The 14,142-nt window shown below is 39.4% G+C and overlaps 1 protein-coding gene across 3 annotated transcripts in view; it reads left to right on the forward strand.

Moving 5' to 3' along the window:
* The first annotated feature begins 5,740 nt into the window (after positions 1-5,740).
* The window catches only part of Znf638 (zinc finger protein 638), a 114,365-nt gene continuing 105,963 nt past the window's right edge, over positions 5,741-14,142 (forward strand). For 2 of the 3 annotated variants that reach the window (XM_020180939.2, XM_020180938.2), the window contains exon 1: positions 5,742-5,895. In XM_020180939.2, coding sequence (XP_020036528.2) covers positions 5,780-5,895 — 116 coding nt within the window. In that variant the 5' untranslated portion in view covers positions 5,742-5,779. Of the gene's footprint in view, positions 5,896-14,142 lie in introns of all 3 variants that reach the window. The other variant, XM_074049959.1, reaches the window with a different exon arrangement.

Consider the following 14,142-nt stretch of genomic DNA (forward strand, 5'->3'; position numbering starts at 1 on the left):
TACAGAAAGTTATCAGTGAGGGCCTAAGTCTCCAGAAATCCTACACAATGAAAACATTTAGACACATCTGTCAATTTCCATAAAGTTGCTGAGATTACAGTGTTGAGGAGTTGCTATTTGGAGGTTTAGTCTTTGTAGAGGGTAAGGGTTGAAGGTGACTGTCTCTGGAGATTTAAGCCTCATACAAGTGGTGGCATTGGAGCTGTGTAATTTTTAAATTTTTCAGTTGTCAAGGAGGAATTTTGTTTTTATGACAATCATGCGTCCATGCCCAGAATGTTACTGTTTATAGTATTAGGTATGCCATTTGCTGTTGTCAAGTAGCACTTACAATTGTTGAGCAAGACTCCTGTAGCCATAAAACTATGCTAACCTCTCCAGGACATTCATTCCTCAACTCTTTGCTGACAGTACACAAGTTATCATATAGCCTGCATGGGAGTGTGAGGTACAGTTCTATTTTCAGCTCACCCTCTGGCTTCCTCTATAACCTTGGGAAAATCACTTCTGGGCCTTGTGCCACAAGCCTGCCATCCGTAATTTAGGGCTGCTCAGTAACCCTCTTCTAGCCAAGCCAGTGGAAGTCATGAATTCTGGAGTTTGATAATTAAGAACTTCCAAATGTTTCCTGAGTGCCATTTACACATTTAATCTTTTAATCTTTCCTCACAGACCAGCTTTCATGAACATTTGATATTTTTGCTCTAGCAGTACTTCGATGTAGAACACATTAGAGTGATTTTACAAAATTTGAATAGCCTAACTGAACTCTTTCCAACCTTACTGCTAAGAGAGAGTGGGGATAAAGTTTTTCCACCTTACCTGTTCATTTCCATTTCTCGTAGCTATTACCCAGGGTGCACTTGAACATCACTTCCACTGGATTTTGCTGTGGCAGGGGCTTAACCAGAATCAATTCATTCTGTTTTAGTCACTGGATGGGGACCAATATTATTAGAAAAAAAATGAGATTAAAAAAAAATCCTATCTTGAAGCCTCTGATAAACTTAAAGCACATTTGCATCTTGTTAACTTCTTATCCTTAAGTAAGGCGAGTTTCAGCTAGAGCTCTTCCTTTGCAAGGTAAACAGTTAATTTGGGTGTTCCAGCCTTTCCCATGATTACCAATAATATCTGATAGGTTTATTTTCTTCTATCCTTTTTACCCATATGCCTCTGTTTCCTCGTGTGCAGTGTTTTCATTGTTGCTGTGGGCTCAACTTTAGCCCCTTTCCCAGTTTCTATAAAATCCCATTCACACAAAATTTTAGATTTTAAGATTTGGGAACATAACTTTAAATTTATACATCAGACCCTCTACTCCTTTAAAAAGTCCATTTCAACTCTGTTACTAGAAATTTCCCATTACCCCATCACTGAATGCACACTCGGACTTCTCATTGTCCTATTGACTTGTGTCTCTCCTGTCCTTGCTTGCCCCATCTCTTCTCACTACTGTATCCTCTTCCTCTCAGGAGCAACAATAAATTCCTTTTCGTGCTCTTTTCTTTTTTCTAGAGCTTCTGCTCATACCCATATTTTCATAGTCTCATCTTCTACCCCAAACAGTTTATCTGGGTATTTTTCCAAACAAAGACAGTCTGTTCTCCCTAAGAAGAATCCTGGTATCACTTGTTACTAAATCTCCTCCTCATTTATACTCAACAGTATACACTTACTTGTGTACACTCGACAGCATTTACAAACTGATTTGCAGTCAACTTTTCTTATTGTTTTACATACACTTCCCCATTTATTAATGTAATCTATTTGCTTTGATGCATATTCTCTCAATTATTAGGTATTCAAGTTGTTTCAGATTTATTTTGTTTTGCATTACAAGCAGTGTTGCTATAAACATTGAGTGAAATTGACTTTTGGATTATTTTAAGTGAGCATATATCCATGTGTAGGTTATTGGATGAAAAAGAATAATTTCATAGATCTTATATTTAGTATGCCACTCTCAAAAGTAATTATTCTTCGAAATAATTTTATCAACTTATGAATTTTTCAATATTCTCTTTTGTAATTTTCAATTAGCATTGCAATGAGGTTAGTGATTTCCCCCAGATTTACTTCTCTGGGTCTCTTCTGTATGACTCTTGTCCAGTGAATCTGGGTATTGATTTTGTTTTAACACCTTTATTGAGATAAAGTTCAGATAATTTTTCCATTGAAAGTATACAATTCAATGAATTTTAGTATGTTTAGAGTTGTGCAACTATCACTACAATCAACTTTAGAACAATTCATTATTCTCCCCACCAAAAAACCTTTGCATGTCTAACCTTAATCACTCCCAGCCCTCCTCCGCTCCAGCCTTAGGCAGCCACTAATCTACTTTGTTTCTGTATGTTGGATTATTTTGAACATTTCATATAAATGATATCATACAATATGTGATCCTTACTAACTGGCTTCTTTTACTTAGAATTATATTTTCAAGTTTCACCTATATTGTAGCTTGTCATACTTCAGTCCTGGTTATTGCTGAGTAACGTTCCACCATATGGCTATGTCCCATTGTAGTTTTATCCACTCATCAGTTGATGGGCATGTGAGTTGTCACAACTCTTTTTTTGTTCATTATGAATAATATTGCTATGAATATTCAGTTTTTGTGTGGGCATGCTTCACTTCTCATAGGTATATATGTAAGAATGCAATTGGTGTGTCCTATTATGAATGACTCTGTGTTTAACTGTACAAATAACTACTAGACTGTCTTCCAAAGTGGCTACACCATTTTATATTTCCACCAGTAATGTATTTCTACCAGTAGTAAGAGTTCCATTTTCTTCACATCCTTGTATCATTTTTTTAGAGCTCCCAAAACAAAATACCACAGACTACGTGGCTACCAGGAAATTATTTTTCTCACAGTAGTAGAGGCAGAAGTCCAAGATCAAGGTGTTAGCACTTTTGATTTCTCCCACGATTGGTCTCCTTGGCTTGCAGAGGGATGCTTTCTCCCGTGACCTCCCATGTTTACCATCCCTGCTGTCTCTTCCTCTCAAGGAGACAAGTCATATCGGATTAGGTCTCCATATTTATGAGCTCGTTTAATCTTAATTACTTCTCTAAAGGCCCTATATTCAAACATTAGGGGGTAGAGCTTTAATATATGAATTTGGGGAGACACAATTCAATCTATAATACTTGCCAATGCTTGTTAATATCTTTTATTTTCCCCTTGGGATACTGAGGATTGAACTCAGGGCCTTGAGTTTGCTTGGCAAGCACTCTATGGCTTGAGCTATGCCATTAGCCCTTTGCGTTTTACTTGTTTTTAGGATAGGGTCTTGTGTTAACTTTGCCCCAGCTGGCCTCAAACTGTGATGCTCCTAACTTTGCCTCTTGAGTAACTGGGATTATAGGCAAGTACCACTATGCCCATCTATCTTTTTTAAATTGTATATGCTATATATAACATAGTGTTAACTTTTGTATATATATTATATATATTATACATATAAAATACTTTTTATTATCTCCATCTTAGTGAGGGTGAATAATAAAACATTTTGGGTTGGTTTGCATTTGCTTGATGGCTACTGTGTTAGTTTTTGTGGCTACAGTATTAGTTTTTTTGTCACTGTGACAAAATCCTGACATGAACAATTTAAAGAGGGAAGGATTTATTTTGGCTCACAGTTTTAGAAGTTTCATTTCATGGTCACCTGGCTCCATGTGCTTGGGCAGCACATCCTGGCAGTGGGAGCATGTGGCAGGGGAGGTTCTTCACCTCATGGTGGCTGGAAAGTAGAGAGAGGGATCATGAAAGGGTTAGGGCAAGATGTCCTTCAAAGACATGCCCCCAGTGACCCGTTCCTCCAGCCAGGCCCCACTTTCAATAAATCTACCACCTCCCAATAATCTATTAAAACTGAACCCGTTAATGGATTAATCAGTTGGTGAAGGCAGAGACCTCATGGTCCTATCACTTCCCAAAGGCCCCACCTCTCACACTGCTTTCATTGGGCACCAAACCTTCAATACATGAATCCCTTTAGGAGACACTTCCTACCCAAACCACAACAGCTGCCAACATTAAGCATCTTTTTGAGTGCTTATTGGTATTTGTTATATCATCTTTGGAGAATTATCTATTCCTATCCTTTGCCCTGATTTATTTGTTTGTTGTAACATATTAGTCCTATTGTATATTATTTGCATTATTGCTTAACTATATAGTAACAAAACATGCTAGAAGCAACCATGGAAGAATTTTTCTAAATCTTGGGGGATAGAAACAGCCTTTGTAAGAAAGATTAAGAACAAAAACTCTAAAAATATTTATAAACCAATTAATTTGACTGTGAAAATAAAAAGTAATTCATTACAAACATACAGTAAACAAAGCCAACACAAGGTGGGTAAAAGGTAAATAATTTATTCACAGTGTACTAATTTGCATATATAAAAATATTCCATAATTTAAAAAGCAACAGAAAAATAGACAAAGGTAATAAGCAGATAGTTCATAGGAAATTTTAAAGTAAATTTGATAAATACTGTGTTGATAAATTGTCTGTTGCTGTGACAAAATACCTGAGGAAAAATATCAACTTAAAGAAGGAAAGGTTTATTTCAGCTCATGATTTCAGTCCATGGTCGCTTGGCCAGGTGTCTTTTGGACCTATGATGAGGCATTCCATCATGGTAGACATGGTTGATGAAAGCTGTTCACCTCAGGGCAGCTGGGATGCAAAGAGAAGAGTGTCAGGGTACCAATGCACCCTTTGAAGACACACCCCCAAGTGACCTACTTCCTCCAACTAGATCCTACCTCCTGAAGTTTCCACCTTTTAACAGTGCCTTTAGATGGGGATCAACCCTTCAACACATGAGATTTGGGGTATATTTACATCCAAATCATAATGCTGTGAGAACATAAACTGAAATGGCTATACTGACAACAATTTGGAGCATTTGTCAGAATTTTTAAAGTCCCTACCTTAAAATCCAGCATTCACCTCCCCCCCCCCCCCGCCCAGTACTTAAACATATATTTGCTCACCTGCCAAGTAGCTCAATAAGAATACTGACTGTAGTGTTTGCAATAGCAAAAGATGAGGAACCAGTTGAAATAATTTGATGAAACACTATGCAGTCAGTATAGCCGTTGAAAACGTATGGATACTTTTTTTTTGCCTTAAATACATTTTTGGCAAGATTGAAAATTTTAATCATGTCACATATGAGCTATCTATAAGAGAAGAAAGAAGACAAGGAAGTCAATTAATGCCAACAGAATTCCAGAGTAACAAGCCTATTAAATCTCTGCGGCAGAAATGTCACCCCCAGTCATATCACATCATGACTTCTGGGGGCTCCCCCAGATCCTCGCTCATCCATTCACTGACTGCAGAGCCTGGAAAGTGGGGGCTGGTGGGTGGCCCTCAGTAGGTGTTCTGTAAACACTGGACAAAGAAATATTTATCTAAAAAAGGAAAGACCCCGCAAAATCGGAAGCGTATTCCTGGAGTCGGGGACTGTTACAGATTTTTTAATTTGTGGACTTTGCTTCCCCAACCCAGTCAGCTCCGGAAGGGCGGGAGTAGAGGACAGCTGAGCCTAAGACGTCGCTAGGCTGCCCAGCAACATGGGCGTCCCGGCTTGCTCCGCCCCGCCCCCGCCTTCCCGCGCTCCTCGCTCATTGGTTAGCCTCCGCGGTGGGCGTGCTCCGCCGAGCGGAGCCCTGCGCCTGGGGCCAGTGCAGCGGCGTGCGAGGCGCGCGGGGTATTGCGCGGGAGCTGCGCGCGCGCCACCGGCGATGCCCGGGGACTGCGTTCCTGAGGGGACTGCCACCCGGCCGGCAGCCAAGGCCGCGGCGCCTAGCGGGGTTCCCGCGACCGCCGGGGCGCCGCAGGTTTCGGACCCGCTGAAGCGGTGAGCGCTTCCTTTGCCCCTAGTACTCCCCGCCCTTGCTTGAGCTCTGGGGCAGTTGGCTGGCGGGGGGAGGGGGGAAGCAGGAAGGGGCGGGCCGGCAGGGTGCCACGCACTGGTGTCTCCGTGTCGCGACTGTCACTCCTTAGGCTGCCTGTCTTTAACGCTTAGCGAGTTGCGTGTGCGGATGTGCCAGTAGGTCAGCTAGCCTCTGCTGACCCCTGGCCGGCACGCTCCGAAGCACTGGCCCTTGGCTTCGCGGGCCGGGCAACTCTTCCTGAGAGTCAGGATGGGCTCCGTGCACGCGCAGCGCAGGGCACAAGGTCTGGGGGAGACCCGGGTTAAGTGAGTGAGCTCACACTGCAGGCTACCTGGAAAAACCGCTTGAGAGTCGCAGCATAAGCTTCTGGGTCAGCCAGATAGCTTGGATGTGCTCGTGCTTTAAAAAAACAAAACAGTAACAACAGAAACACTCTTTTTAAAATTACATCGTAGAATTGCGTAATTGGCTCTGTCTCATCCAAGAATAGTCATTTGAATGCAGAATTGACTCCTCTTAAACAGTAAGTTTGGAGCTTTCTGATTTAGTAGCAATGGATGGCTTTCTTTAAGTTTCTCGGATAAGAAAGAGTAATGGAAGGAGTGAATTTGATCAGAATACATTTTGTGTATTCCATTATATTATGGAAATATAACAGTGAAACCCCTTTGTACAATTAATATATATTGAATTAAAAACTTTCTGGAGACTGGAGATGTAGCTCAGTGGTAGGTAGAACGCTTGCTTAGCATGAGAAAGTCCTTGGGTTCAATCCCCAGCATCTCAAAAAAAATTTTTTTTTCTAGAGAACAGAAAAATAAAAGAAGCCATGCATAGTGTTTTAAATAATCTATCTTGAAGGATTATTTTTGTTTTGCCTCTGCTTAGGTGTGCTTTCATTCTCAGCTGCATACCGAGGTTCCGCCCCTGCCCTCGCCTCCTTCCCATCCATGTAGTGGAGGGAAAATCGGCCACACCTGACAGCCCAGCTCAGTTGCGGTCTTAGGGCTGACCCCCAGCGCAGGAGAGGCTATCCTGCGGGCCAGGCTGCTTTTTTTTTTTTTTTTCAGCGATTTGCGTGTTCCCAGAGTCACAAGAAACACTGCTTACATCCTCGCCTTGGGGGCACTTTTGTAGCAGCATCAGCTCTTTTTTTTACTCTTCTAAGCCCGAGTCGCTTCAGGTTCTCTGGGTAGAGCTGGCAGAACTGACACTCAGTAATTAAGTGAATTGCTCTTACTGCAACTGGGTACCAGTACTGTACTTACCCTTCCCGAATCTTGGGAGATTTTGTGTGAGTGGGTGACGAGAATGGAGAGAATGATAGACATTTTGGAGAAATGGAACTCTAGTGTTATGTCATCTTTCTTGGCTCTCGTTTCTTGGGCCACGTTCTGGTGACACAGTTTAATCCTGCGTTGCCCTTTCCCAGGCTTCTAGGTGGGTTGAAAAGGAGTATCTATTTCTTACTCCTAAGGATTAGAGAAATAGATTGCTGACTCGATTTTTTTTTTTGAGTTCTGTAAAGTGCCAAAAAGTGCGTCTCTTCCCTCTGATGTCTTCAGAGGAACAGAACATTATAGATTTAAAAAAAAAATGAGGGCGTATTGGAGATTGTAGAATACTGTAATTATTGTTCTTACTAGGAGAGTGGAAGGTACAAATGCTAGTCTGTTTTATTCAGTAATTAGGAAAAGCTTAAGAACTTTGAGTGCACCCTTCAAAATTACCAGTGCTGCAAGGAATTTACTTGCAAAATCAAAATGCACACCAAATTAATTTTTATTTTCTTTTAATCTTCTTTTTGCATATACTTAAAGGACTTATGTGTTGTTTTGCTGTCCCTGGTTGTCAGGATTTTTAAGTGTTAAGGGAAGTTATAAAATGCAGTCTTTCCTGGCCTTTTGCTGCAGGGGATGGTTTATATGGCAAGGAAAGCTTAGTAAGGATTTATGAGAATAGAATAGTTTGAAGAATATGTTGAAGATTGCTTTTTAAAAATAACATGCACTGTGATTTGTAGAATTGTAGAGAATGCTGTATCTTATCTAAAACAATTTTTGATGTCAGGATAATCATTCAAATGTAACATTTGTACTTTTGTTTACTAAGTGGTAAGTTTTGAGCCCTTATTTCATGGTAATGAATCATCTTTCATTAAATAAATATCACAAAATACAGATAAACAAAAAAATAGTATTTTCAATCATCAATTTTGAAGAATTAGTTTTTTTCAATTGTTTTATGCTGCTTTCACCCACATGCCCAGGTTCCAAATTTGGAATGATGCTAATAGTGTTGAATTTGTAATTTGGGGGGTGAGTAGGTGGGAAGAATTGTAGGTTGTATTGAATTTTAATCTTGGGAGTGGTGTCAGTAAAGGGGAATGTACCGAGAGTCACCCCCAAGTTCAGTAATTCACTAGGAGGTCTTATAGGACTGCACATATGCTTCTACTCATAGCTGATATTTATAGGCAAAAGGATACAGAGCAAACCTGGCAAAGGGAAAATGTGCATGGGGTGAAGTGTGGAGGAAAGGAGGTAAATACAAACTTCTAAGAGTCCTTGTCCCGTTGAGTTCCACAGGATGTACTCAATAGCTGTGACCATACGTGTGAAATGTTGTTACCTTTCAGGGAAAAGCACTAGACGCTCAAAGCCTAAGGTTTTTATTGGAGGCTGGTCATATAGGCACCTTTTGTCTACCATGTACCAGAATTCCAGACTCCCAGAAGGAAGGCAGGTGTTCACCATAAACCACATTGTTTGTACAAACAATGTTTAGGTGCAGGGCCCACTCTTATCAGTTAGGGAATGGTGGGAACCTTCCTGAAAATCAGAGTCCTAGATTCTAGCCAGAGCTGACCGTGCAAGCAGGCCTTTCAAAGGTTAGCAATGTCAGGTCTGTTATGTGAACTCTTATGCACTGGGAACAAAGGTTCTTCACTTTGTTATATAGACTTTCAGTTCATCTTATTTTCTGTCTCTTGCCTTATCATTGCCTTCTACTGTTAACCTGAAGGTCAGAGCCTTTCTCATGCTGCTGCACTGACAAAATCACCTGGCTGCAAAAGGGCAGGAGAGTGGCCCTGGGAAAGGGTATATCCAAACATGATTAAATGAACAGTTCTCAAAGTAAAAGAGAACAGAACAAGAAACTGAAGTGATTTCAACGAACTTTTAGGATACTGAATATAATTTTAGGACAGTGATTCCTGACATGTGGTCCCTGGTGCAGCAGCAACAGTTTCCATCAACTGGAAATGTAAGGAAAATGCAGATTTGTGGCCCTCACTCCAGACCTACTGATCAGAAACTCTAAGGGTGGTGCCCAGAAATCTGTTTTAACAAGATTTCCAGATGCTTATTCTCATGTGTATTCATGATTGAGCAGTACTTCCTTAGCAGAATGGAGAATCCCTTGAAAAACCAGCTCACCGATACTGTCTTCCCTTCAGCCATGCTCAGTAGTTATAGGCACCGTGTGCCAAGAAAGGTGGAATGAGAGGTGATTCTGAAAGCAGGGGTGTCTCATCATTTTGAGGTAACTACCATTAACATTCTGGTTGTCATCCTTTCGAGCATCTCTTTATGTTTATTTACATGCATATGTTTAATTTTATGCATTTGTGAGATCATATTGCCACTTTTCCACTATTATTTAGAAAATAATTTTGTTTGTGTAATCAAAGTCATGCAGATAAAACCTTACATACTTAATACTCTACATTAACTCTGTACAAATGGTAAAAAAGTTAAGTTTAACATTTCTAGAACAATATTGCTACTAATTTCTGTACAATGCTGGCTTAACATGGTAAACTGGGACACTTTTTTTTCCAAAGTTGAAAGCACAACTAAAGTTTCCAAAAATTCAAATTATATATGTATACATATGTTTTATATTTATATAAAAAGACTTAATAGCAGTATGCTATGTGTTAATAGCAGCAACAGCTTTTCCATGTTCTGCAGTCATCTGAACAAATACAGAGACACCCTTAATTAAAAAAAAAGAGAAAAAGTAAAAACCCAAACCCTAGAAAGCAGCAAAGTTCTATTACTGCTGTAGTACTGGCACCACTTGAAAATTAGCTTCTCAATCATCATCTAGAAAGAAAACATTCTAGAGTAACATCATTAAAAAAGCTTAGATAAACTGTGGTCACTACTATGTATCATATGGCAGGCACAAAATATTTTACATTCACAGAAGTATGATACAGTACTGTCCTACAATTATAATCCTAGAGGATAAATTAAAAGGCATTATTTGACACTTGAGTCTACTTTTGCAACAGAGGGCCCAAAGGATGATATAGCACAGCTCTGTAAAGAGATACGCTTTCTTAGGTTGCGTGCAGTTGCTTATAATCTTAGCTGCTCAGGAGGTGGAGATTGGTCTCCATGGTCTGAGACTAGCCCAGGTAAAAAGTTAGTGAGACCCCCCCCCATCTCAACCAATATCTGGGTGTGGTGATGTGTAACTGTGGTCCCATCTATGCAGGAAGCATAAATACTAGGATCACAATCCAGGCTGGCCGAGTGAAAGACTTGAGACCCTGTTTGAAAAGTAATTAAAGCAAAGAGGGCTGAGGGCATTGCTCAAGTGGTAGAGCACCTGCTTAGCAAGCATGTGGCCCTGAGTTCAAATTCTAGTATTGACGAAAGGAAGGAAATAAAGGCATTTTCTTAGATATGATTTTTTTTGTTTTGAAAGAAAGCTTTCTTCTGGCTATTTCACCCAGTGAATAATATACAAATTATCATTTTATATGTGATCAACCATGAGTTAAATACATGTTTTGTATACTTTAATTACAATTATTCTGTCAAATAAAAGTGAGTCCATATAACTTTACAGTTGGTATTATTAATATTCTTTTGTGAATACTTTGACTTCTCAAAGTATTCTTCTTACATACCAAGGTATGTACAAGACAGATGAGTATCATGAAAATCAACATATACAGAATGAAGGATTTGTTCATGTGTTAAGTGGAAAGGTCAAAGACTTAGAATCCAGGAAACCAATGCATATAGTTCTTTGCTTTAACATTTCCGTCTCATCCAAATGCAACTCCAGTGGATTCTTACAATGTATAGGGAAATGATAGGGGTTTAGAAAAAGAGGACCAGAATAAACCCAATTTTTTTAAAACAGTAAAGCTTAAAGTTAAACTTGAGGCTCAGCTCCACTAACTTCTCATTTACACTTAAATGAATGTATACATAAATGCCCCACAAAAGGAAGTGATTTCAGTTTGGTTTTTCTACTTCTTTGGTGGATGAAAATGCCCAATTATGAAAGGAGGATATCCCTCATTTCAGGAGAGAGGGAAGATTTTTAACAGATACTGACAATACCCACCAGAGTTTCTTAGTCAATTGAATGAAAAACTGCAACCATACAACCTCTAAAGTTCATCTTTATGTTCTGCAAGCCAAGTAAGCTGCTTTATTAAGGCCATTTGTCACTGACTGCTGGAGCTGATTTACACAGTGCTGCAAGCCTCCTGGCCTCTTCAGACAATAGTATTTGCTCCACACAGACCTTGGTCAGCTAAACACACCTGAGTGTAATTCTGGGAGTTTTCTCCTGTGTCCATATACTGCCATCTCCGTTGCATTACCTTGAGTTCACTTAGGAACACTTAACTCTTGTTCAGAGCTTGAGCTGTACAACACTTACATGTTGTCTCATTAAAGCTATAGAGCTACCATATATGAGTGTCATTTTCCCCATTCTCCAGAAGAGGAAGCTATCAGAGGGAAAGGATTTGCTCCTCCGCAGTAAGCACACTTATCAGCAATCCAATCCATGTCCATCTGAATTCACAACACAGAATAGTCTAGTCCAGGATCCTGCCCACATGGGAAACAATTGTGACCATGCTTTGCTTCTTTGTAGAGTAAGCAGCAGCTAATCACATATCTGTAAAACTGCTTTTCACAGAACTGGCAGGATTTTGTTTTCTTGTTTTATTATTTGCAGAGTGTTTTAATTGATTGCTTATTTGAGAGAATAACAAGGATGTGGGGTATGTTTTTGTTTTCGCTTTCATTCTCTGGCTTTTAGTACACAATGACAACCATCTTTCCGTTTGTTCCTTTTTAAATGATTTAAAAATAAAGAGATTTTACTACTTTTCTCAAATTGCTGTTTGTTAGCAATGAAGTCATAGGCTGTGAAGGATTCACCCTTAATTTTATGCTGTTTAACTCATTTGTGTTCACTATCATCAAAAATGCTGTTCTCTAGCATATTTGTTTCAGCAGTGAAGCTCAGTCAGCCTCTGAAAAAAGGCCCATCCCCAACATGTAGCTCTTTGCTTATGCGCAGATGATTTACATTTGACCATGAGACCATACCTGTCAGAAATCGAGGGCAAATAATGGGACACATTAGTTTCTTTTTCTCGGATAGGTATGATTCTGGTTAGTTCTCCATTTTCTTTTTAAATGGTTTTTATTATATTTTGAATTTTTTATGATTTGAATTGTTTGTTTAATAATACAGGTGAGTTTCATTGTGGTAACTCGTACATGTGTACAGAGTTCTTTGAACAAGTTCATCCCTTCCATTTTCCCATTCCCCCTTTGCCTCTCCCCTTTTCATATAGTTTTTGGAGGGTTTAATTGTGCTGTCTTAGAACATATCTGTGCAGCATATTTTGATCCTATTCCCCGCTCTGTATCCTTTCCTTTCCACATCCCTCTTCTTGTTGATCTACCCTCCCATTCGTCCCCCTTTCACATTCATGTACCTTTATCATCATCATTTTAGGTCTAGGTTCCCTTGTGAGTAAGAACATGTGATATTTGACTTTTTGAGTTTGGCTTATCCCATCAACATGATCTCCATATCCTGCAAATGACATAGTTTCATTTTTCTTTATGGCTGAATAATATTCCATGGCATATGTATGTATGTATGTATGTATATGTGTGCATGAATATACCATGTTCTGTATCCGTTCATCAGTAGTGGGGCATCTCAGCTGATTCCAGAGTTCGATTATTGTGAAGACAGCTGCAATAAACATGGGCGTGCAGTTATCTCCTTTGTATATTGATTTACACTCCTTTGGATATATGCCTAAGAGTCGTATGATGAGGTCATATTGTAGGTCTGTTTTTAGTTTTTGATGAACCTCCATAATGATTTCCACAGAGGTTGGACCAGTGTACATTCTTACCACAGTGCATGAAGGTTCCTTTTTCCACCGTATCCTTGCCAGCATTTGTTTTTTGTTTTTTAGATGATTGCCAAGCTGACTGGGATAAGATGGAATCTTAGTGTAGTTTTGATTTGCATTTCCTTTATGGATAAGGATGTTAAACATTGCTTCATGTATTTATCAGCAATTTGAATTTCTTCTTTTAAAAACTGTTCAATTTACTTGCCCATTCATTAATTGGATTATTTGGGTGTTTTGGTGTTTAGGGGTTTTTTTTTTTGGCAGTACTGGGGTTTGAACTCAGGACCTCACAATTGGTAGGCAGGCACTCTACTACTTGAGCCACTGTACCAACCATTTTCTGTGATGGGTTTTTTTTGAGATAGGGTCTCACGAACTATTTGCCTGGGCTGACTTCTAATCATATCCTCCTGATCTCTGCCTCCTGAGTAGCTAGGATTATAGGTGTGAGCCACTGATAACCTGGCTGCTGATAAGTTTTATGAGCTCTTTATATATTCTGTATATTAATCCTTTATCTGTTGAGTAAGTAGCTGGCAAATATTTTCTCCCATTTTATGGGCTGTCTCTTGATTCTGGTAACTTTCTTTTGATATGTTGTTAATTTTAAGCACTCTCGTTTGTCAATTCTTGTTCTTATTTCCTGGGCAATTGGTGTCCTATTCAGGAAATAATTACATAGGTATGTATCTTCCAGAGTTTTCCCTATATTTCCTGTAGTAATTTCAGCATTTCAGGACTTATGTTAAGGTCTTTGATCCTTTTGGAGTTGATTTTTGTACAGGGTGAGAGATAGGAGTCTAGTTTCAGTCTTTTGCATGTAGAGAAACAGTTTTCCAAACACCATTTATTGAAGAGGCTGTCTTTTCTCCATTGTGTGCTTTTGGCTCCTTTGTCAAAGATGAGGTGGTTGTAGCTATGTGGTTATTTCTGGGCCTTCTGTTCTGTTCCATTGGTTTTCATGTCTGTTTTGTGCCAGTACCATGCTGTTTTTGTTACTATATTT

Source organism: Castor canadensis, chromosome 12 (genome assembly GCF_047511655.1).
Source record: "Castor canadensis chromosome 12, mCasCan1.hap1v2, whole genome shotgun sequence".
In the NCBI taxonomy this organism is placed as follows: domain Eukaryota; kingdom Metazoa; phylum Chordata; class Mammalia; order Rodentia; family Castoridae; genus Castor; species Castor canadensis.